General features: G+C 40.5%; 1 protein-coding gene across 1 annotated transcript in view; it reads right to left on the bottom strand.

Moving 5' to 3' along the window:
- Window positions 1-5,473: 5,473 nt before the first annotated feature.
- Window positions 5,474-25,565, bottom strand: part of SLC17A8 (solute carrier family 17 member 8) — a 44,681-nt gene continuing 24,589 nt past the window's right edge. Inside the window, exons 6-12 of the mRNA XM_001496408.7 lie at window positions 22,922-23,008; window positions 22,426-22,565; window positions 22,144-22,293; window positions 20,888-21,020; window positions 14,265-14,375; window positions 9,419-9,546; window positions 5,474-8,030 (exon numbers count right to left, since the gene is read on the bottom strand). Of these exons, the coding sequence (XP_001496458.6) occupies window positions 7,686-8,030; window positions 9,419-9,546; window positions 14,265-14,375; window positions 20,888-21,020; window positions 22,144-22,293; window positions 22,426-22,565; window positions 22,922-23,008 (1,094 nt within the window). The 3' untranslated portion in view covers window positions 5,474-7,685. The remainder of the gene's footprint in view (window positions 8,031-9,418; window positions 9,547-14,264; window positions 14,376-20,887; window positions 21,021-22,143; window positions 22,294-22,425; window positions 22,566-22,921; window positions 23,009-25,565) is intronic.

Below are 25,565 nucleotides of genomic sequence, written 5' to 3'. Positions count from 1 at the left end.
GTAAACCTGAGATATGTGCATTTTACTATATGTAAATTATCTCAGTTATTTTTTTTTAGAATCATGTTCTCAAAGAATAATTAAAGAGATGGGAATGTATTATATAAGATTAAGTGCAAAAAAGCAAGATATAATGCTGTATGTATAGTATGATCCCAAATTGTTCAAAACTACATATGTGTAGAGAGAAGACTGGAGACATGTGTGCCCGAATGTTAAGAGTAATTAAAGTTTCTCTAATATTGGGCTAATTTTTATTTCCTTCAATACGTTTTTCTACATTTTGAAACTTTTCTACAAGGAGCATATATTACATTTTTTAGAAAAAAAAAATTTTGTTTAAGTTTTCTGTACCTACCCCCTCTTCCCCATTTCCATGCTCCAATTCTGACCTCAGCCCTCATTTCCAAATTATTATAATAGACTCTTAACTTACTTCCCAGACTCAAGATTCTCTCCATCTAGCCCAATCTGCTTCTCTGGATATTCATTCCTTTTCTAAAAATAGAATTCTATTTTAGTTATGTATGCAGTATCTTCTCTTATTTTTTAGATTAAAGTTTGTTCTATTCTCTGCATTTTCTGGTTTCCTCCAAGCACTTTCCTTCCTGTCTGTGTTGATCTCTGTCTTTCGTGTTGGAAACTCCTGAGCTCTCAGCAATCCTTGGCTGTCTATTCGTATGTAAGAGGAAGACAATAATAAGCCCACTCTTTATTGAACACACTCCATGCAGGGTTTTGTCATCACTACTACATTGAAACTGTTCTTGTCGAGGTCACCAGTGACCTTCATGTTGCCAAATCCAATGGTCCATTCTCAGTTGTCATCTTACTTGACCTACAAGCAGCTTTGACATAACTGATAATGTCTCTTCTGCTGATTTCTTCTCATCTTCCTAATATCTTTATAGTAGAAAGCCCCCTGGGGCTCAATCATATTCAAATCTTGATGATCTCATCTAGTCCCATGGCTTTAACTACCATCTGTGTGATGTGATGCTGACTCACCGATGTACAGCTTCAGCTCTGACCTCTGCCCGGAATCCCAGACTATACTTCCACACCCACCTGATATTGTAGATTTCATTAGGCAAGTAAAACTCCAAAATTAAAAGTGTCCAAAACTTCTAATTCCTTCTCCTACATATCTTGATCTTTCCCAATCTTCTACCTCTCAGTAAATGTTCCATCTTCCTTCGAAATAGGTCCAGAACCTGACTGCTTTAAGGGACTTGGTGTTCTTTAAATATATCAAGGGTGTTCACACGCACAGCCTTTGTATTTGCTTTTTCCTATTCCTGGAATCCTTTACCTAAATATGCTCCTGACTTGCTCTGTCACTGCCTTCAGTTCTCTGCTCAAAGTTCACTTTATCCCTGAACACTCAACATAAAACTCCAGCCTCATACTCCCTATCCCCCTTACCCCGTTTTATGTTTTCTCGGCACTTATCACCCTCCAACATACTATGTACTGGGTTTACTCATCAACCTGCTTGTTTTTTGCGTCACTTTCTGGAATGTAAGCCCCATGAGAGCAGAGACTTATTTTGCTCACTTATTTTCTATCCTAATGCCTAGACCTTTATAAGTCCTCAATAATTGAGGTGCTCATTATAGGTACTAAATAATTGTAGAGTGAATGAATAACAGAACTTCTATTCCCACAGGCAAGGCTTGGTAGGTGGCCTCCACAGGGAGTGACTGAGCAGGGATCCACTTATTTTGATGGAGAAACTACCAAATGTCAATGGCTGTAAACCTTTCTATTAGTAAGTAAGTTCCCACCTCTGACCCTGTGAATCCTCCAATATCTTGCCTAGGGGACATGAGCCTGACTGCCAGCATTTTGGAAGCTCAGCCCATGAAGGCGACTGAAAGGTTTTAGTGTTCAGTATGCAAATTTTTAATTAATTTCCCTGTTTAGTAATGTTCATTCATTCATTCATTCATTCATTCAACAAATATTTACCAAGGAGAAATTCAGTCCTCTGGCAAACCCCTCCACTCCCCAACACACACACACAGAGTAAGCATTGGGTTCAGCCTTCCTATCTTCCTATCTGTATAACAAGGGAAATAGGGAAACTACAGGGGCCCTGGTTCTTCTCACTCCAGTGCATCAGCTGGTGAGAAGAGGGATCTCACCAATCTGGTTTTTCAGCTGTCCTTGCGCTGGTGTCTGGACTAAACCACCAGGGCACATTCCATCAGTCTGCTGACACATTACTGAAATTACTGGGACATTCTCTTGACTCTGAGAATCACCATTGTCTGGAATTACTGCAGCCAAGAGAAGCAGTGGAGAACAGATTAAAAATTAAGAAATAAGATCAAGCTTTAATTAAGAATTAAAATTAAAATATGGCCATTAGAGTCTTGATTTTAAATTCTGCTCTGAAGCACCATTTATTTATTAATAAATACTTGAGACTAAATAGTTGAAACTTGCTCACTGGGTTGCCATGAGAATTAAGTGAAATCGTCTATGGAAAGGGCTTAGCATTAGGTATGGGATGCAGTAATACATGAAATCTAAAGAAAGGTTCAGCTCTCCTGGCCCTTCTAATTGGTCCGTGTGGTTATCAACTGAAGTCTGAATCAGGCCAGAATCTATGCTACTCTAATGAATTGATATCTTTGTGGTATCTCCTGGAGGGGACTCAAAGCTCCCTCCCATATGAGATTTGCTCCCTGTAACCTAGTTCAGATCCCCCAGAACGCCACATAGCACAGTCGTGTCATTTATGGCATGTGGAGTTAGGAGAGGATTTCAACATGTCAAGTAAGAGTTCATAAGACATTCAACCTAGGCTAGAGCTGAGTGGCAGACGTAATTAGTGCTCACTCAGTAATCCACGCGCTCCCCTTTATTCCCCAGCCACCTCTGCAGTTAGGTTGGGGTTATATGGCTAGTGTAGGTCGATGGACTAGGAGCAAAAATGACAAATGTCATTTCCAAGTGAGGCAGTGAAAAGCCAATGTGCCTCCTCCCTCCTCCTTCCATGGTGATATCAAAGGTTATGTTTCAAATTGTGAGTGAAGAAAAAATAAATCCTGGACACCTGAGTGACTGTCAGGAACAAGCCTCCACTCTACTCAACTCAGTCCACACTTGACCAGTAACATAAGAGAGAAATAAGCATTTGTTGTACTAAGCCACTGAGATTTGGGGGTTACTTTATTACCACACTATTTCTAGAGAAATAAATCAGTTTTAGAGAACTTGTGAAGATAAAATTGAAAGGAATTTCAGCATCCTTTAATGGCAGACTAGGTAATTCAGACCAACCTTCATGCCAGAAAAGCCAAACAAATTTTTTTCTTTTAAATGTCTGCTCGAAAGCATTGAGAGCCAGCATGGCAGTGACAAATTACTTGGCTACCATCTGGCCATCTGGGAAAAGATGAAAATCCAGAGAAGTGAGACTGACATTTGAGGCCACTTTTCTCCTGGGAGTACTTGTTAATTATAACAAAGCCAGTGTTTGATAGCCGAGCAGTTTGATGGCCTGGTATAGAGACAAAGGTTGGATGCTGGTGAAAGCACGGTACTGTGGGTTGATACCAGGAAGTGCTGTACATAGGGATAAGGGGGAATTGAAAGCAAAAGAGCCTGCACACTGCCTGTAGCCCAGCTTCAAATCACCTGGGTGACCCAGAATATCTCAGACCTTGCAATTGGGTTAAAGAGATCCCAGATTGCTTATGCCTTCAGGGTCCTGGAAGAAGCAAACAAAAATCCTCTCTGGAGAGAGAAAAAAATCATTATTTTAAGCCTAAAACCATTTCAACAAACAATTTCTCAAATGCAATTTGGGACACAATCAAAGAAAACCAAGCACAGACTGAGAAAAGATAATATGAACAAAAATCAGCAAAACCAACAGAAAATAGAAACAGAATTACATGGTCTTAGATACTGGCACCGACCAGACATTAAAATAATTAGCTTACTATGTTCCAGGAAATAAAGTATAAGACTGAAAATTTCAGCAGAGAACTGGAAATATTTTTAAAAGACATAGCAGAATTGAAAAAAAAACAAAAGTTCTAAAATACAATAACTGAAATTAAGAACACAATGGATGGATTTTCACCAGATTAGACCTTGCTGAAGAGAGAAATAAAGAACTTAAAAATAAATCAGAAGAAGATATCCAGAATGACACAGAAAGAGGTAAGGCTGGAAAATACAGAAGAGATGGTCCGAGATCTAGTCCAACATCCACTTAACTCGACTCCTAGAAAGAACATAGAGAAGGGGAGGAGCAAGAGCGATATTGTAGGAGATAATGGCTGAGAATTTTCCAAAACTGACATAAGACATTGAGCCACAGATTGAAAATAAAGTTAAATGGACTTGGCAGGGAAGAGAGAGAGGGCTACTGTTTTTAAAAGTAAAAGATGGCTCCAAGATTTCTAGCTCCAAATGAAAACCCAATGGCAAATACTTAAAAAAATAAATAAATAAAATAAAAAGATTTCTAGCTCCAGCAAAAGGGTGTGGTAATTAACAGAAATAAGAAACAGAGAAGGAAGAACAGGTTTGTTGGGGTTAGGAGGAGACAGTGTGAAATAGAAATAGTAGGTTCCAATTTTCACCTGTTAAATTTAACATCCAGGCAGGGATAATAAGTGTGTCATTATTTCTTGAGTAATTATTTTTTTTCTTGTTATATTCAGGAGTCTCCAAAACTTTCATTCCTTGGAAAGAACCAGTCAAACCTTTCTTGTCTCAAGAATCCAGCACCCTCAGGCCTCTTTCCCTTTCTGCTAGAATCCACAGTTTGCCTCCAAGAGTTGATCTTCAAATGGATATTTGCAGCAAAATGTACAATGACTTGCAAAATACACCTGCCTGGCGTTCAAATGTAATTATGTGTTCACTGGAACCTTCACAGAGCAAAACCTGTCACAACAAAATAAAGTGTTTTCTAGTTTTTAATACCATGATCCAGGGTTCTACTTTTTTTCTTTTCTTTTCTTTTCTTTTCTTTTTTTGCAAGGAAGATTCGCTCTGAGGTAACATCCATTGCCAATCTTCCTCTCTTTTTCTTTTCTTTTTTTTTTGCTTGAGGAAGATTAGCCCTGAGCTAACATTCATGCCAGTCTTCCTCTACTTTGTATGTGGGATGCCTCCACAGCATAGATGATGAGTGGAGTAGGTCCGCAACCAGGATCTGAACCCCCAAACCCAGGCTGCCAAAGCGGGGAGCACAGAACCTTAACCATTCAGCCACAGGCCAGGCCCCCTATTTTTTCTTTTTAATACTATAATGGCAATTTACAGACATCCTAAATGCTTTGATTTATCAAAATGTGGAGTTTCAGCATATGATTCTGACTTTAAACAATGGAGTAAATACAACTTTGCGCCACAATCTACAATATTACCTTAAGGATTATCATGAGTTTATTTTTTATAGTTATTTGACTTATTAACACAAGAAAAAATAAAATACTGGCTCCCATAAATTTCTCACTTTTTTTTTTACTTAGAAAACAGCACAACTTTCACAATAATTGACTAATGCATGAAAATGACATAGCATGCTTTCTTTTCAACTGAAAAGTTCTCCAAAAGGTTGAAAGATGATAAAGGTTGAAAGATAATAAACATAGCTAATGTTTACTAAGCCCTTTCTACATGCCAGGAACTGTTCTAAGGGACTTATATGGATTCACTCATTAAGGAAATTTAAAGATATATGATAACATAAGTTATATAGCAATGACATAAAGAATATCATTTAATGGAGAGTCAGGCAATTCTTTTTTTCTCAAAATTCTTTTTATAAAATACACTACAGCTATGCTGGTACAATAAGGGACCATATATGTATATATGGGAGAAATTATTTTAAAAACACTTTACAGTAATAAACTACAAGTAAATCTATAATTCCTTTCAGCAATATTATATTTTTCTTCTGAAAGTAGAAATAAAATTTTCAAAAACAATGACCAGGAAAATAATTTTACTTTCAAACAACCTTAGATTTTAAAATGCCAATATTTTAAACATGCCAACATTAAATTTTAAAATGTATCTAGAGAGTATCCATGTTATTGCCTTATGCAATCGAAGATGAATTTTTCAACACTAACTATGGGTCTAGTTGTCCCAGATGTTTTCATTCTAGTATTTCTCTGTATAACTACTGCTATATTATTGTGGTTTCCCTGAATATCGTTCCAAATACAGTCATTAGGAATACTTCAAACATAATTTTGTATGATTTGTTCAAATTTCCTAACGTCACCAGCAGAAATGGCTAATACATACTCTTTATTAACAGAAGGCTCTTTCAGGAGAATTTTCCCTAATAAAACACATGAACTGATTTCTTAAATTACTAAGTGTCCTAAAGATTTATAAGTAGTTTGAGACATTATTTAACCACATTCTTGACATTATTAAGGATTAACATTCAACAGCCAAGCCCTTGTTTACTTCTCAGCTATTTTGTCCATCAGATTCCTGGAAATTTGCTAGCTTGCTTAGCTTTCTCTTTCTGTCTTTCTCTTTTTTAAACTTATTTGAATCTCTTATACAGTCTGTGACCCTTATTATTATTTTTTTTTTTCTTGAGGAAGATTAGCCCTGAGCTAACTACTGCCAATCCTCCTCTTTTTGCTGAGGAAGACTGGCCCTGAGTTAACATCCATGCCCATCTTCCTCTACTTTATACGTGGGACACCTACCACAGCATGGCTTTTGCCAAGAGGTGCCATGTCCACACCCGAGATCCAAGCTGGCGAACGCCGGGCGGCGGCGAAGCGGAACTGCAAACTTAACCGCTGTACCAGCAGGCCGGCCCCTGTGACCCTTATTATTTTAAAACTATGAATTCACAGAATCATTTGACTCTCAGATCATAGAGGCCCCTAAGGGTCTTTGAATCCAGCCCCTCATACCATGTTTGAATGCTTTCTGCCACTTCAACTCAAATGTTTCCCATCCCCCATGCCTGTCAAAATACGGTATTGTCCACAAGACAACCCACTCTACTTTCAATTTTCATTATTAAAAACGTCTTCCCTACCCTGAGGTAAAATAAAACCTTCTTCTCCAAAACCGCCGCTTATTTTGGACCCCACCAGTCTTAGCACTGGCCCTGACAGGATGACCTCGGGCAAGTCAATCTCTTGTTGCTTTAGTTTCCTTAGTTGTAAAATGGGCATAAGAAATGGATGTAACAGGGGTGTGGAGATTAAATGAGAATGTTTATAAAGCACCTGTCACAACACAGGCCCTTCATGAGCAGTAGACTCTACTAGGAAGGAAACCCTCCTCTGCATGGCAGCTATTGTTTTCTCTCCTCCAGGACAAACATCTCCATTCCCTTCCATTTTTCTTTGAAAAGCTGGGTATTGTCTCTTTTATTCTTCTAGTCATTCCTTTTTGAATAAGTTCAGTTCTTTGAGAGAAGAATCAGCCGCCAATCAAAACAAAATTATATCTGTACCCATTTTGTCAAATTAGAGCAAGCTCCATACCCATAGGCATCACTGTAAGAAAATAGTTCTCTTTTCCCTCTTGCTGATGAAATCTCTTCTTCCCCTTCCCCCACCTCTAGTTGTCCCCATATTTGACTCTCTAGCTAGCTTGGCCATGGGGAAGGCAATAGATATGGATACTTTCTGGTTCCAAGGTGAGAAGAAAGAAGTGCCCCTCAGACATTAGGATGTATCTGAGAAGTTTCCTTCTTCATTCTGGTAGGATATCACCTCTTCCTCATCAAGGGTCACTCCTCTCTGTCCCCTCCATTCCTTCTTCTGGACTTCACAATTCTGAGTAGTAGCTCCATAGGACATCTTCTTTTTGGGACTTGCAAAACTCTCGTGGTTGAGTTCTGTCTCTTCAGCTAATTCATCTTGGTCAATGATTCCACACTTCTCCTCAGAGAGGTTCTCAGGATCAGCCCACTCCTGTTTCTCCCCAGAAGCAAAGACCCCGTAGAAGATCACGCCACTGTAGTGCACTAGGGCAGCTATGAGGAACACATTCTGCCATTCCTCACGGGTCTGAACAAAGAAACACAGTACCAATTAATATTTTCACCAAAAACAAAGATTAACAGAATGTTCCGGAGGCCTCCACTGGGACAAAAGCACCTGGTCACCCCAAAGGCAATGCTGTGTCTCTTGGAAAGACATGTGTCAGAAGCATGCCCAGGATCCAACGGGATCCAATTTGAGTGTTTAAAAACTGAAAGTTAAGACTACAATGAATATGCATTTTTTAATTTATAAAAATACCTTACAAAATAAACATCATGTAAAATATGTGCATCGCCACTTCACAGCTCTTCTAAATATACAAAGGGGGTGTCCATTCACATAGCAGGTTAAATGAAAACTGCTTTAGGAACCCCCCATTTTAAATATCAGAGGTCTCCTTCTTGCTTGTGTTGGTTACATAACAATTTGAACCACAAAAAAGCTCACTCTTGACTGTCAATAGCTTATTTATAATCACATTTTCTGTGCAAAATACAGTATAAAAAATAATGGGGATTTATGTTTAAAGTTAGGGGAAGTAGTACCTGAGATTTAATATTCATGTTACCAATCCTACCATCTCATGAACAGAGAGGGAAAATGTGGATCTTCTGCCTATAAAATCCCCAAATCCCACCTTCCTTTTCTATCCAAAAATAAGAAAAATTACCCTATACTTTCTTCTCCAAGATGCTGGAAGAATTTCTGAAGTCATATTTGTAATAGGCAATCCAACTAAAAAAAATAGTTGGGTAAAAAATCCGTAATACCAAAAAATTCTTATTTGCAGAAAGAAGCATTCTGAAAACTTTTCAGTGACAGAGATTAAGAAATCACGTGGTCTGTGGTGGAACTCTGGATGGTTGGGATCCTCCTCCACCACCCAGCCTCGTCTAAACACACAAAGGTTCAGTAACGACCGAGTGCCACAGCCTTGTATGTTCTCAGGAAGGGTCATTAATGTCTTGTTTATTTTCTTCATAATAAGGAAGTGTAACAGCACTAATATTTTTATACTGGAACATGCTAAGCAATGGATGGAAAAGGACTATAAAGTTTAATTATTTAGAATTATAAAACAATCTTGGGTAATCTATTTATCCTGAGTTGATAGCCTCAGTTTCTTCTCTGTGTCTCTAAACAGTCTTTATGGTGTTGGTTCCCCAACACACCAATCTTTTATTTTCCAATTGAATAAACATGGAAGGAAACATCAATCAGCCCCCTTGCCATCAATTAACAATTATTTTTTTTAAAAGAAGAAGAAAGAAAATAAAAAAATAAGTTCAAATGACTCAACCAAGGTTAAGGACATACACGTTTACAGGCTGAGGCAGGGCCTTGAGATCTCAAGTGTGTGCAGGACTTCAGTCCCCTGATACCATGACCCACAGACCCAAGGAGACCATTACCTTGTGCTTTGTCATTGCACCAACAATGAGGGGACAGACCATTCCAGAGAGGGTTCCTACTCCGTTTGAAATGCCCATGAGAATGCTGGCATAGCGGGGGGCAATGTCCAGGTGGTTGACGTTAAAACCTACAGTGAAGCCAAAATCTTAAAATCAGAGTCAAAAACAGACTTCCAAACACATTAAGGAAAATACTTAGCTTCCCCCAACTCTCCTCCATCTGTGCCGTTTCTTCTTGCATCTGATTAATGGATACCTCTACCATGAGGGCTGGATTGAGAATTGTCAGGCTATACCTGCACAGAGCAGAAAAACATGCTTTGATTGATTAGCAATGTCTGAGATGGGCTTTCCATGGGGAGAATTATGGCATCTGTGCCTTATAGGTTCAGACCTCCAAAATAAATGGTGTTTTGGGCAATACTGGAAAGCAGAAAGCTTGGATCACTTTTATTCAGAGCAAACAATCACACAATCACATATAGTGTGATTAGAACCAAACCCCGCCTCATAATACCCTCCTTCCTAGCCCTTGACTCACTCCCAAAAAAACACCATAGGTAAGCCAGATTTAGTGGCCACATGGAATAATGGAAAGGGTGATTTTCTGACAATAAACATTTGCACAGACATTGGCAGTATCCTCTGTAATTTACAAAACACTTTCACATACATGATTCATTTGAAGTCTGTAAATCTGGATTCACATCTTACTTCCACCACTTAAGTAATTTTTAGGACTTTGTTCTCTCATCTCTAATATGGGGGTAATATTACTACTCAACTTATAAAGATGCTGTGAGACGAGACTCAGGGGAAAAATGTACGCGAGAGCCCTTAGCAAGCAGCTAAACTCTGCTATCTCTTCTCCCACCACGAATATGCTTCTGCTGCTGCCCCTGCGGCTAGGCATGTCCCTCTCTTTGAGGTCTTCCATAAAAGATAATGCTGCTGGGAGTGAAAAAATAATAAGTTGTCAACACCTTACTATTAATCTGTTTATCAGGAAAAAAAGAGTAAGTGGAATGAAGGGGGTGGAGTGATGTCAGGCAAAGAACAAGACTACGAAAGAGGAGGCTTCAGGCACTGGGAATCAACTCTACCCATATTGCCCAATTTAGAGTCAGACAGGCCTGCCCCTGGCAGCTTAATTAAGATGCAAATTTTCTGAACCTCTGCTTTTTTCTTCTAGAAACTGGGATAATCATTCTTATAAAATTGTTGGAAGAATTAAGTTAAATACTGTATGTTAATTACACAGCACATAGAGGTGAAAACTAACATGTATGTTCTTTACTGGTGTTAGCCATCTGTCCTCTTTACCACCACCTTCCCTGAATTGGCAAAGTGTCCGGCACATAGTAGGCACCCGAAGAATAATTGTTTAGTTAATCACTAATTTGAGCTATGAAATTACAGCAGGGGGTTGTAGACTTTGTTTATTGATATTTTTGTTTTCCTTTGCCTTGCTTTTTAATTCTCTATTCTGTGCAAAGAACCTAAAAACAGGATTAAAAAATTATTTTTTTTTTAACCTGGCACATTGGCTGGTTGTTTTTCCTACCTCCATTCAAAGAGAATTTTGAGAAAACCGTTTTGTAATAAGCATACCTTCTCTTTCAGATCAAAGTGGCAGGCAATCAGAATATAAAACAGCTGGAAGATTAATTAATCTTACTGATGATTTGAATGTGATAAACACTTTATTAGAAAAGAACCCAGAGATAAGAAGCAATTAATATGATTGCCAAGTATTATATTCTGATACAAAACCTAGGCATCTGTGTTCAGCTAAAGATAATGTGAGAAAAGCCATGTAGGTTTCTAGCTGCACAATCTTAATGTTCAGGGGGAAAAATCATTGAGAAACTGAGATATTAATAGTTTTTTTGGTAGCAGACACACACAAAAAAAAGTTGTATACAAGCTGGGAGAGTCTGTCTTCTCTCCACAGGACAGTTCTCAAAACTGGCATCACCCATCACTTGTATGTTTCTAATCACACCTGTCTTGGCCCTCTTTCTGTAATCAGTTCCTAAATCGTGCCAGCCTTCCCTGGAACAATAGGAAGTTATCTCTATGAACTCCTTGCAAAACTGGCAGATAGTAGATCCTGAGGAGTTATCACCCCCATGGTCACAGTCCCTCCCACAGTGTCACTGTTGGGTTAGACAAAGCTTTATTCCAACCCCAGCCTCTTAACTTACCTGGGTAAGTTTAGTCACCTTCCAAACCTCAGTTTCCTCACTGGTAAAATGGACATAACAATACCCTTCTCATAGGGTTGCTACAGGGATTAAATGAGATCATGTCTTAAAAATGGCTACCATGGAGTAAGAGCTAAAAAAATAATGGCAGCTGCTGTGATTTGGGGTGTTGGGTTTCTCCTCTTCTGATTGCAGTGTAATTGGCAATCTGGAGGCAATATGAACCTGAACATTTCATATCTCTGGGGACAGGATATGAATCTCTTTTGCGTCACAGAGCTATCAAAGGGAGGTATTCTTCAACATCCTAATGGAAGCAGGTAGTGATTGCTCTATCCTTGCTACTCAAGATGTGGACAACTGAGCAGCAGCAGCAGCATCACTGGGAAGCTTGTTGGAAATGCAGAGTGTCAGGCCCCACTCTGGACCTGCTCAATCAGTATCAGCATTTTGCAAGATCCTGGGGTGATTTGTGTACACATTAAAATTTGAAAAGCACTGGTCCAGAGTGAATAATTGAACAATAAAAGTGAATACTTATTAATTTTGTTATGCATCTGGCACTGGGCTAAGGGCTTCAAATGCTTTATTTCCACTAGAATGTAAACTTTATAAGGACAGAATCTTTGATTTTTTTCACTGTAGTGTCTCTTGTGCCAAGAACAGTGCATGGCTCATGGGAAGTGTGAGTGAATGTATGAATTATCTCAGTTCATTGAGCTCTTCCAACAATCCTACAAGGCTACCGTCCCATCTCTCCAATCTCTAGTTGAGGAAACTGAGGCTTGAGGATTTATAACTAAGCGAATTTTTTCTTTTATGAATAGTAGGTAGTAAAAAGAGGGGTCTCAAAGCCAGGTTTATGCACCTCCAAACGCAAGTTCTTAGTTCCAAGGTACTTTTAAAGTAGACATATTTTTCCTAATTTAATGATTCATCAGTTTGATTGATTTTGATAAGATCAAGTCCCTGTTTGCTGGTAGTTTAGACCAGAGATTCCACATTTTTCTGCTCTGGGACGTTACCACTCTGATCTTTAAGACAGCCCGGAACGGTGGAAAAAGTGCACGCTTGGAGCCAGCAGAGCTGCACTTTAGTTCTGCCTTTGCCACCAATTGTGTGACATTAAGAAAGCACCCAGGGGCCGGCTCCGTGGCCAAGTGGTTAAGTTTGCACGCTCCGCTGCGGCAGCCCAGGGTTTGGATCCTGGGCGCAGACATGGCACCGCTTGTCAGGCCACGTTGAGGCGGCGTCCCATATCCCACAACTGGAAGGACCTGCAACTAAGATATACAACTATGTACGGGGGAGGTGGGGGTGGGGAGATAAAGCAGAAAAAAAAAAAGATTGGCAACAGTTGTTAGCCCAGGTGCCAATCTTTAGAAAAAAAAAAGAAAGAAAGTGCCCAATTTTTCTGAGTTTTTAGATTCTTAATCAGTAAAATAATGGCATTACTACTTGCTTCACAATGTCATGAGATAGATGCAATATATGTCAAATGTTCTGTAAGTGATCGTTTTTAGCATCACATTATGCTTTAAAAGTAGAAAAACAATAGAAGTTTACTTTTTCATCCAGATTTGCATAAGGAGCTTCTGAAGTTTATAAGACATGATATGGTAGCACTCCGGCCTTTCACACACAGCAGACTGGTTTCTGCTCCTGTCAAATGGGAGACTGATACCACTGATTCCCTCGAGGGTCGCTGTGAGAATTACCCGGGTTATACACATAGAGGGCTCTGAATAGTCCCTGGCACAGAGTCTGGGCTTCATCAACATTAGCTCTCACCATAATCATTTTTTTTTTCTTGAGGATGATCAGCCCTGAGCTAACATCTGCTACCAATCCTCCTCCTCCTCTTTTTGCTGAGGAAGACTGGCCCTGAGCTAACATCTGTGCCCATCTTCCTCTACTTTATATGTGGGATGCTTACCACAGTACGGCTTGATGAGCTGTGCCATGTCCGCACCTGGGATCCGAACTGGTGGACCCTGGGCTGCCAAAGCGGAATGTGCACACTTAACCGCTGCATCACCGGGCCGACCCCACCATCGTCATTATTATTCTTACTTCTTGCTCTACCCTATTCAGAAAGCCACATTCCCTTTCTGGACCTGCATGTCCTTGTTTGGAAAATGAAAGCCATGGAGTAGACAAAATCTAAAGAAGTTTTCCACTCTAAAAACTTTGGATTCTATGACTTTCTATCAAATGACCACATCATTTGACTTTTGAGCTAATACTAGTAGTTCTGTACAGGAGGTGAGGATCGAGAATGTCAAGAGCCTCTGTTAGGTAGGGTGACCTGGTGCTGAAGTACGAAAGTGCCACTTCACCCAGGACACAGGTTTGGATCTCTGCCCATGCCTTGGGGTGGGGGGTGGGGGGTCACCTGCACCTTGTGTCTTTTCCAAGATGGATAAGTAGGGACAATCCCAGCTTCACTGGGCTCCTAAGCCCAGTGCTCAATAATCTTAACAAAGTTATGGCCACTCAATGAAAGTCTCTAGCTAATGGCTCTGCTTCTTGGGAATGGCCTGGCTACTAAAGGAAGGTGCTACTATAGCCTGTCCTTCCTTCCTCCCAAGACTTGCTGAATCTATTGAAAAGATTTGGAAAACCAAAGGACACTTTACCTGAAATAGCAAAGCCACTAAAACCTACAGCAAGCACCAGAAAGGAGATAGCCACCCCTTTGGTATGGGAAAAGCCAACCACCAGGAGTAAGGTTGCCTCCATGCCAAAACCTGTGAATGGAAACAGCAGGAAAAAAAGGTCATTTTCATGTCGGTCAGCTCAAGTTTGTGAATTTATCAAATAAGAATCTATTTCTATTTCCACAGACCTAAGTTTTTAGTACATACATCCTGGTATAGTGTTTACATTACCTGAGTGTTTCTTGACTACATGACTATGCTAATGTTACCTGGGTGTTCTGTGAGCCTTCCAGCATTATCCTGGTGCATCTTGAAGCCTGAATGTTCCCAGCAGGTCCCAATGATGCCTCTGGGATGAAGGATATCTATTATCCACTACTTCATGGGTAGTTCCCACTGCCATTTCTAAATACTAAAACTGTCAATTATTCTCCTTTGATTACGTAAGTTCTCTCTCACAGAAAAATAAAATGACAGCATTCTAATATTTATTGCCAAAAGTGACCAGAAAGCTGTAGTGAATACCTGAAACAAAAAGCAGAGCCTTACTGCTTATAAAACATAAGGCAAAATCCTTTCCTTTCAGCAGTTCACCAAGCTCTCAGGCCTCTTTATAAAAGCCAAGAGATATTTGCAAAGAAAACACATCAGGACAAAAGTACTTTCTGTTCATAACAAATGAATCTAGCACAATAAAAAAGGATGAGGAAATTATGAAGATGTTCTTTCTCATCAAAACACACACACACACACACAAGTTTGGTCAACAGCAGAAATAAAGATGATTTAAATACGATTTCCAGGTATATAATGTACCCTGGGAGGCGGAAGACAATGAAATGATGCTTCATACTGGAAATGTCTGCTGATTTCAGACATCTCCACACGATTGTCCTAAAGTTACCTCAAAGACAACACGCCCAGATCAAGTCTCTATTTCCCTATTTTTTTTACTGCTAAACAAACAAAGCAAACAACTGCCACATCACCACCACCATGCTCTGTCGTCTTCTCTAAGTGAATCTCCTATTCACCTGTGCTTAGAACCTAGACTTTAGAGTCAGATAGGCCTGGGTCCAGATTCCACCTCAAAAATCACTAATTGTGTGACCTTGCACAAGTAACTTCACCTCTTAGATTCCTCATGCCCAAAAATGGAGCTAATAATATAACCTCATAGCACCACAAGATTAAATGAAATTAGGTATATAAGGTGTTGAGCACAATCACCAGCACATGGACACAGCTCAACAAATGGAACCCAAAGTTCAACACAGAAATCTCGGGATCACCTTGGACTTCTGCCTCTTCCTCAGTTTTCACATAAGAATCTGTGGGTTAGACCTCAGAAACACCTGTCAAATCCGACCTCTGCTTTCCCCTCCTCTGCCACTGTCTTGGTCCTGGGCCCCATGACCTCTCACTTGGGCAACTTCAATAGCTTCTTTATTGGTCTTCCCATCTCTTCTTCCTCTGATCCATTCTTCACATGACTATCTTTCTAAACCACTAATCTGATCAGTTGCTTCTTTGCTTAAATCTTCTGTCAAGGGTTCCACATTACTAGTACATAGTTATTTAGTAAGTCTCTCCTGCTGTTCCACCTTCATCTTCTGTCAGCCCTCGCCGCCCTGCTCACTGCCCTTAGCCCATAGAAAGCCCTCTGTTGCGATCACACAAATCTATTAGCTATTTCCCAATCACAACACTGTTTCGTGGCCTTAATGTATGTTCACAAGCTGCTCTTTCACCTGGGATGCTCGTCTCCCACCACTTATTTCTCCTTTTCTGGAGAAATCTTACTATCCTTTAAAATCCTTTAAATTCCAGTTCAAATGTCACTTCCTCTAGGAAGCTTCGCAACAACCCTGCCCCTCACCTACGAGTGAAGCTGACATCTCCTCCCGCTTCTTCTTCATTTTATAAAACTTTTCACTATTGCCTTATAATTTTTCATTTGTGTTTCTGCTTCCCCCACAAAACTGTGGTGTTATCCAAGAAGGTACCGTGTAGTAGCACAGAGCCTGGCTCGCATGTAGTGAGCACTCAATAAACAATGTTTAACGAATTAATGCAAAAGAAAGAAAATGGGACCCAGAATCAAGATAATTAGGTTGAAATACAAACTAAAGCACTTTTTGTAGACCATGGTAAATTACTTACCTTTCTGAGTCCAATTCCTCAAAATTATCATAGAAACAGGGCAAGGATCAATAACTTTTTTAGATGGTTATCTAAAAAGGATCAAATGAAAGTATGGAAGTAGTGGTGCCCTTTAAATTGTGGGCTTTCTCCCATGGCTACTTGTTAATTTTGTTTCAACATTGTAAATTATACATAGGACAAAGTTGCTAGTGTTTTATGTACTAACTCTGTGTTTCACAGTGGCCTATCTGAAACACCAAGGCATCTGGCTGAAACTTCTTTTACCGTAACACACTCAACAAAGGTTGTACCAGAATATTAATTCCTCCAAAGAATTAGAATGAAGACATTGGGTGAAGAATAAGACTTACAAATGATACAGCAGCTCATCTGCTGAAAAAAAAAATCTTTGCCAAATATTCAGTAGATTTCCAAAGTAAGAAAAAGCAATTGAGAGCCTAAATGCTTCCTATCCACAATGAAAATGCAAGAGATATGACTGTATGTTTCAAGAACTGAAGGATAAAATTTGAACTTCAGGGTGATCAAGAGATCCTTGAAAGTGAACCTGTTCAGAGCTGACAAGAGAAACAGAATTAGCATTTAAAGACCTGAGAAAAATTTTCATTTCATGTTAAAACAATCTGAAGTTCACATAGGCAACCAATTCAGCCAAACTAGAATTTTTCACTCAGTCACACTTTATGTGTATTGTAGAAGGAGGTACAAGGATTTGACATCTGCCTTTGAAGACCTTGGAAATGTGCCCTGATTCAGAATGAACTAGAATAGAACATCACGTCTTAAGACGATCAGTTTGCTTTGCATGATTCTAGCAGCAATGTCTCTTGTCTATGGAAAGAAAAGGAGGTGACAGACTCCACGAAATGTGTGATCTTTCTCAGATGAGAAATGTCCTCTATATTTCTTCTTAGAAAACATGAACCCAACTAAAATTCTCTGGAAGATCATGCAAGTGCTTCATTATATCCATATCAATCTGACTTATTCAGTGATGGCACCAAACCCTGTCTTCACGTGTTTATCTCTAGCCTAGCGTCTCTGTATATAAGCAAAATGTTGCTGTGTTGTTGTTGTTTTTTAATTTTCTACATAGAGCTCACTGGTCCTGCTATGTCAAAATATAAACTGACATGAAAAGGCATATGAAGAGGGTTTTTTAAATTACTATTAAAGATGGGAGAGGGGCCAGCCCGGTGGCGCAGCGGTTAGGTGTGCATGTTCCACTTCGGCAGCCCGGGGTTCACTGGTTCTGATCCCGGGTGTGGACATCACACCGTTTGGCATGCCATGCTGAGGTAGGCATCTCACATATAAAGTGGAGGAAGACGGGCATGGATGTTAGCTCAGGGCCAGCCTTCCTCAGCATAAAAAGGAGGATTGGCGGCAGTTAGCTCAGGGCTAATATTCCTCAAAAAAATAAATAAATAAAAAAATAAAGATGGGAGAGAGGCTGGGGAGGTTGTATACATGCATTCTACTTTCTGCCAAAAAAGAGATTTACTCTCAACAGGCACTTTACTGGCACTTAATAATCTTTGAGCGTTCTTACCACCACCACCACCACCCAAACACCAACACTACCAATTATCAAGAAACAATGGCAGAGGTGATTGGGGCAAAATTAAATATGAACAACACATTCCTACAAAACACGTTCAGAGTCTTCAAGGCATCTGGCTTTAGAAGAGGTTGTGCAAGTGGAGTTTAAATCCAGAATTTTCTTTCAAGAGGTTTAGAAGTTGCATATTTTTGGCCATGGGAAATAAAATTGAACAGCAGATATTTATTGAATATCTCCTCTGAAAAACTTCTGTTTTGTCAGTGTCTTGAACACAGGAGAAGAGAAAGGTACTAACATATGTTAAGAAGATTTTACAGGTCGGACCTATGCTAGATGCATTTATATGTTGTTTCATTTATTCCTCGTAACAATCATCTGAGGTAAATGTTCTTATTCAGATTTTAAAGAAGAAGAAAGTTAGGCTCAGAGAACTTAGAAACCCATCCCCCCCCCCACCTCCGTTGACACTACTTTAGTTCAAACTGCTATCTTCTCCTGACAGAACAATTGAAGTAGCCTCCTAGCTGGAGTCTCTCTCCATCTCCCTTCCTTTACTCTTGTGTTCTACATTCCATCCCTTTCCCTGCTTTAAACCCTCCACTTGCTTCCTAAAACACTTCAAACAAAACCCCAGCTCTGCCTATGTCTACAAGGCCTCCCACGATCTGGGCGCAGTAGAGCATTCTGATTCCATCTCATGTTCCTCTCCCCACCTCATTCACTAAGATCCAACCACTCTGACTTTACTTCCTACTGTTTTCTAACATGTCACATGCATGCCTGCCTCAGGGCCATTGCACATGCTATTCCCTCTGCCTGAAACACTCTTCTGCAAGAGCCATAATAAGGTAGTACATGATGAGTTGCCAACCAAGTGTATGGATAGGAAGGTGCAATCACTGGAGGCTGACGTAGCCTTAACAAAACACAAGAGGAAAGACTTGAGCCAATCTGGTGAGACGTGTGGAGAGGACTGGGATGAGAAGTGAAAGTGAGCAGAACTCACAGTAAAGGGAAAGGGAGTGAGCAAAGTCAAAGACAGAAAGATATATTGAGGGCTTGGTGTGGAGGGCTATGCAGCTGGAGAAGAATTTAATAATTAGAAGAATGAGACTTTGGCTACTGTATTAGTTTCTTATTGCTACTGTAATAAATTACTACAAACTCAGTGGCTTAAAACAACACAAATTTATTATTGTACAGTGCTGGAGATCAGAAGTCCAAAACGGGTCCTACAGAGCTAAAATAAGGGTGTCAGCAAAGCTGCCATTTTCAGCTTCTCGAGTCTGCCTGCATTCCTTGGCTTGCGGCTGCATCACTCCTGACCCTTGCCTCTACCATCACATCTCATTCTCTGACTCTGACCCTCCTGCCTCTTCTTATAAGGACCCTTGTAATTTTATTGGATATGACCAGATAATCCAAAATAATCTCCCCATCTCAAGATCCTTAATTTAATCACATCTGCAAAGATCCTTTTGCCATGTAAGGAAACACATTCACAAGTTCTGGGAATTAGAACATAGACATCTTTGAGGGGCTGTTTTTCTGCCTACATGATCTATCTTGGGGAGGATCCTGAATGTAGTGACCCAGAGCTTCACCCTTCGCCCTCTAGAGAGCAACCCGGTACCAACCAACTCTCATCTTCTATAGAAAAGTTCAAGTCAAGGGCAGCCCCAAACATCCCTATTTGGACCAGCAGTTAACCCGCTGGGAGACCAGATGCTGATAGATTATTCCCAATCTCCCTGATCAGACTTTATTCATGAGATGCTGCGGGATCAGGTCACACCTGCTCTTGTGTTCCTTCATATGGTCTTCAACTCTAAGTGACCCTGACCCATGTAATGGAGAGTCACAGTCAACCCACGCCCGCCTTTTCAACTTAATTTCCCAGTTGCGATCTTTCCCCCACAGAAGGCACTGTCCTCCGCCTCCCTCTTGCCTACTCTGACCCCCAGTCCCCTGGAGAGGTAGCAGCAGTGACCACGAGCATTAGCAGTGAGCTCAGACAGAGCTGGGATCTTGCACAGGATCTGCCTCTGAGCAAGTCACTTTATCATACCCCAGTCTCCTCACCGTAAAGTGAGTTTAATAATAGAACTTGCTCCACAATGTGGTTATGAGGGTTAAATAAGATAATGTGTGTAAAGATCTTAGCTTAGTGTCTGGCACAGAAGGCATTCAGTAAATGCTAATTTTAAAAGTAAAACAAAACAAATATGGAGAAAGTGAAGGGTTTGAAAAAGATGAGCAGTCATGAATGCTGTGGGGGTTCACAATTACTTTCATCTACCTCTTCTGGAAAATTACCAAACTTCCGCTTTGTCTTTGCAAAACCAAAATATAAAGCAGGAACTAAATAAAGCAGAAAAGAAGATGGTGTGTGTGTGTGTGTTCACTCCATGCACAAGCATATCTTGGGAGGAAAGAAAACTATTCAAAGAAAATACTTTTCTGTTTCTTACCAAAACATGTGTATATGTAGAAAGGGAAGAAGGAGATAAGAGAATAAACTACACAAACAAAAGATTATGTGTGTGGAAGGAGGTATGGGAAGGATAGACAATAAACATATACAGAACAGGAAATCAATCAGGTGCTTTGCCTTAAGAGAAAATGAAAGAAGGATTTCTGCAGTTGCGGGTGTGTATCGACTGATGAACTATGTCGTATCTCAGGTTACACAAGCACAGGTGGATGACCACTTGGCAGGGGTGTGATGGACACTCAGTATCTGCCAGGGGATGGACTTTGGGGCCTTTAAGACCCCTTCCAGTGATTAGAAATAACCCCCAAACTATGCTCTGAAGTTCAATTTCATCTCATTTTATACAAGCCGTTTAGCCATCCATGAAGTCCACAGTACCTCCACAGTTCATGATTTTTCTGACAGCAGTTGTGGTCAGAATTTTTCTGCTTCTTAAATAATCAGCCAATTGTCCTCCAATAGGAACAACGATGGTCATAACCATGTGTGGGACTGCTGACAAGAGGCCCACCTAGAATGGAAAGAAAGAAGGGGATATTTTTAGCTACTTCTGAGAGAGGTACATCCCTAATTCCCTGCCCCCACCACCTCTACCACCCCCCCCACCACCAAATTTAATAACCTAATTATGTAGGACCCAGGTAGGCCTGAATTTTGTAATAAGTGAAAAATGAATGAGTGAATGATTTTAAGTAGTGACCTGTCTCCTCCACCAGATTGGAAACTCCTTGAGGACAGAGATGACTTTTACTCATCACAGAGGCCCCTGCACCAACACAGTGCCTGGCACGTGGTGGTTACACTTGCCACAGAGTGAGTGTTCATTGATGGCGGCCACTGTTACTTGCCCCTACTAGCTCGTCCATGGTGACTTCCGACAGGACCTGTGCAAACATCTACCTCTACTAGGCTGCTGTTCTTTCCCTTGTAGGAAGGAGGCCTAACTATTTCATGATTGGACAGGCAAACTCCCAGTGTACCTTAAAACAGGGCTTCCACAAGAGAAATGTCACCAGGATGCCCTTTAACTTCATCTAGGTACCGTGGGGAGATTAGACAAGTTTGCTCAGGCACAGTAATTTGGAATTACACAAGAGAACGGAATAAAAAAATGAGAACCATCCACACCCTTTCTCCCCGAAACACAGACAACCTAATGACAATGGCTGGGGACACTGAAAAAAGTTCTTTCTCGACCATACGAAGCAACGGTCGTTATTAGTACAACCACCATTATGGAGAGAAGGGTCATCTGTAAAATGAGCTTTAAGGTTCTAACTGAAACTCACTATGTCATTTATAAGAGGGAAAAAAGTCTCACCCTCAAATCTTGTTGTCTTTTTATCCTTGCGTGACGTGCAGCCCTTGGGTTAGCTTCAAAAACACTTTGCCATCAGGTAGAACATAAATCTTTAAAAGCAGCTTAATACAGCTCTGATCTTTTCTAAGTAGAAACTAAATAGCTATGTATACTATGCACAGACTGTGTAAATTGTCTGATCTCCAGGGTATTAGATGTCACAGAACTGTTACGAATTAGGATCAGCAATTTAATTACTGTATCATGCAAAGATTTTCTCAGTAGAAGCAAGAGATTTAAAGTTCAAGAACATTTGAAGCATCTATGTATTTACCTTACTTATTGCAAATCCAAAGACCTCTTCAAAATAAGCAGGCTGACTTATTAACAGCAAATAAAAGGTCCAGCTTCTGCAAAAATTTGCCACAATGATTGCATAAACCGGCAATGATGTGAAAAATCTTTTCCACGGTGTATTAAATTTCTAGAGAGTAAAAATACCATGAGATTTTTAGTGAATAAATTGATATGTTATTTTTCTTAAGAGGACAACACAATCACTGAGAGAAATTCTCGCAAGGAAGAGGCAAGTCTTCATCTATCCGTCTGTACTTACACTCAGACTAACAAAGTTGGCGCCTTCTCCTATACTTGTCTCTATGTAGGTCCTCTCCTCGTGGGATATTGTTGGGTGAGCTCCAGGACACTCATAGGCCTGCAACAGCCAAAACACGTACCAAATAATCCCAAACATACCTGCAGTTAAAAAACAAAAGACTTGATGATATGGTCTCCTTTTCTCCCATCTCTAAATTTTTCAGTTTTCAAAATATTCTCAAACGGCACTATGTTCAGCTAAGAGAAAAGTGTTTTGTTCATTTCCTTGTTGTTATTAACCGGTATTTAAAGAAAGCTAATGTTCTGCTCATTAAGAAACTCTACTTTAATATAAACGTTAAATGAATCCTAGGTAGACAAGTATTCCATTTATCTGATAAACTTGTCTTATTAATATCTATTTTCATATGGTAAACTCTTAGCCAACCCCATTATACAGTAAAATACCATCTCTGCGAGTCAACCATGGGAACTCAGAAAGTCAAATCACTCACCATAAATGTAGAAGACAGAGGCCCATCCAATGTACTGTACCAACACCCCAGCCAGGGGCATGGCAATCACTGCTCCCGCATAGGAACCTAGAACAAGACAAGGTTGAGGGAAACTTACCAAAGGTCATAAGGCCTTTCCTCCCATTTAGAGTTCATGCAGCCGAGGATGAATCAAACTGAGCAGGAGTCAGAATGCTTCTGTGCAGAATGGACAGGCAAACACCCAGTATTCCTTAACACAGGGCTTCCAGAAGAGAAAGGTCACCAGGATGTCCTTTAACTTCATCCAGGTGCCATGGGAGCATTAGATAAAGATCGCTCAGGCACAGCAATTTGGAATTACATGAGAGGATAGAATAAAAACATGAGAAAAATCTAAGAGAAATCTGAAAAATTCAACCAGGCACAATATTGGGTGCTAAAGACAGCAAGTGAATTCTTTCAGAGCTCATGGTTCAGAAGGAGTATCACCCAGGTCTTTAAGTGAGGGGCTTCAAACTAGTAAAAGGATCATGCTTTTTTAGTCTTCATTTTTTCTTTTAATCAGGTAATAGTTTAATTCCAGGATGGCAGGATGACCAGGATGGCTTCTGTCTCCACCAACCTCCTGAATGGGTACATTCTGAAGCTTATTTCTTACTTTGTAAATACTTAACCTTGTAAATACTTACCTACCTGTGGATGTTTATCTTGTCTAGACAAGATAATGAGGGCTAGAGGCAGTGACCTGGCCTCCACTATCTGCTACAGCTCCATGAAATCTGCTGGAGAAACACAAGCCCTGCGAACTCCCAACAAATATTAACCGAATCAAAACATGACTATCTGAAATTCCCTCTGGGTTGTGAATGAAAAAACCCTTGCTTCAGAAAAAGTGAGCAGCAAAGGAAATTCTGTATCCCAGAATCCAATGCTGAGGAGGACCTTCAGGAAATGAGAGCTTGGGGATCTTCCAGAGAAGGAGATTAACCCCATCTTTTCAAGCTGGGCCTGACTGGCTAGGAAAGGCCCAACCTGGAATCCCAAATCTGAACATCACGACACCTGAGGAAGCCTCTCAATCTCTCTGAATCATCCTCCTCAGAGAGAGGAAGGGAATAAATCTCTATCTCCCAGAGTTGTTTTGAGGAGCAAATAAACTCTGCATGTGAAGATACTGTGTAAGCTCTAATTAGTGCCATACAAATGCCAACTGTTACCACTACTGTCACATGCAGAATGACAGCACAATTTTTTTTCTTACCTCAGAATTCCTCAAACCTATAAGGCAAGCATTCTGGAGCATATCCTTTAGAAAGAGCTATAGGCCTGACTCCACTGTCGGTGTAGAGTAGGTGGTCTTTGTCCAGGGCCAAATACCCTGGGAGTGAGGTGTGGGTGGCTCCACTTTAGGAGATAAAAAAAAAAGCCCAGGACAGGGAGGGTCAGGGAATAAGCAGCAACAACCAAGATGCATTGAGTGCTTCCCATGCGCCGAATACCATGCTGAATATTCTGGACTCGTGATCTTATTTAACTTTCTTTACAACCCGATGACTTCGGTACCAATATCATCCCCATTTCAGAAGGAGGAAACCAAGGCTGGGGTAGGGGAGGTAAATTGCCTGAGGCCACACAGATTTGAGTGACACGAACCCAGGTCTGTAAGAATCCAAAGCCTTTATCTTTAAATATTTAATAACTCAGTCCTGCCTCCTCCCCTCAGCAGTGCCCAATAATTCCTCGCAGTAAGAAGCATTCTTTTGTCGAGGAAACTTCACATCTTGACCTAAACCGTTCTTCTTCCCTGTCTATGAGACAAAGTCTCCCTCATCCTTCCAGACATGGCTGGAACACAATCTCCCATCACACTCACAGCTCCTGAGTGCACCCCCAATGGGTGTCGCCCCGGGGAACAGACTGCGCCCTGACCCCTGTGTGCTTACCATGAGGGCAGAGGAAGCCCTCCAATGTTTGTTAAACAGCCTGGAGCGGGTGAATAGCTGAATTGGGGGTGGCAAAGAGTCCCCAGTTCTGTCCTCACTAGCTGTGAGAAATTATATCTTTTTTTCCTCCCTGAGCCTCCGTTTTCACCACTATAAAACAATGGATGTGACTAGATGTTTTCTAAAGTCTCTTCTGACTCCAATACGTTTTGAGTGTGAGCACTGATAATACCCAAGCCTGGCAATTCTTCTAATGACATTTTCTCTTTGCTGATCTTTGAAACCAAGGCCACACCTTAGCAGGGAAATGTAATAAACCCTGTGACCTTGATCAGGTAACTTTCCTTGAGAGTCAAACCATTTCTTAAATCAGCCCTTTTCGGGCTATAAAGATACTAAGAATGGGGAGTGGCTGCTAGTCATTCTTGTTTTGCTGGCAAATCAAAATGAAAGGGCTTATAAATAAACCATCCAAAGAAAATAAGGTCAAGGATCTGACAATTCTCAAGGTCAGCTGGGGCAGAATCTTACATTCTTCTAGAGTTGGTATAAGGTCAGTACTGGGGTGGAGATGATCTTGAACTGCAAACAAGAGGACAGAAACGGTTTCTGAGGACAAGAAAAACTAAAGATGTACAGACATCTCAGCTGAGCATCCAATTCCAAACTAGGCACAAAATAGACGCACTGGTGAATATTTCACACCAAATTCCCAGGGA

The sequence above is a fragment of the Equus caballus genome, chromosome 28 (assembly GCF_041296265.1).
Source record: "Equus caballus isolate H_3958 breed thoroughbred chromosome 28, TB-T2T, whole genome shotgun sequence".
NCBI classification, from domain to species: domain Eukaryota; kingdom Metazoa; phylum Chordata; class Mammalia; order Perissodactyla; family Equidae; genus Equus; species Equus caballus.
Note: the sequence above shows the minus strand (reverse complement) of the source record. Positions and strands in the feature narration are given on the sequence as shown.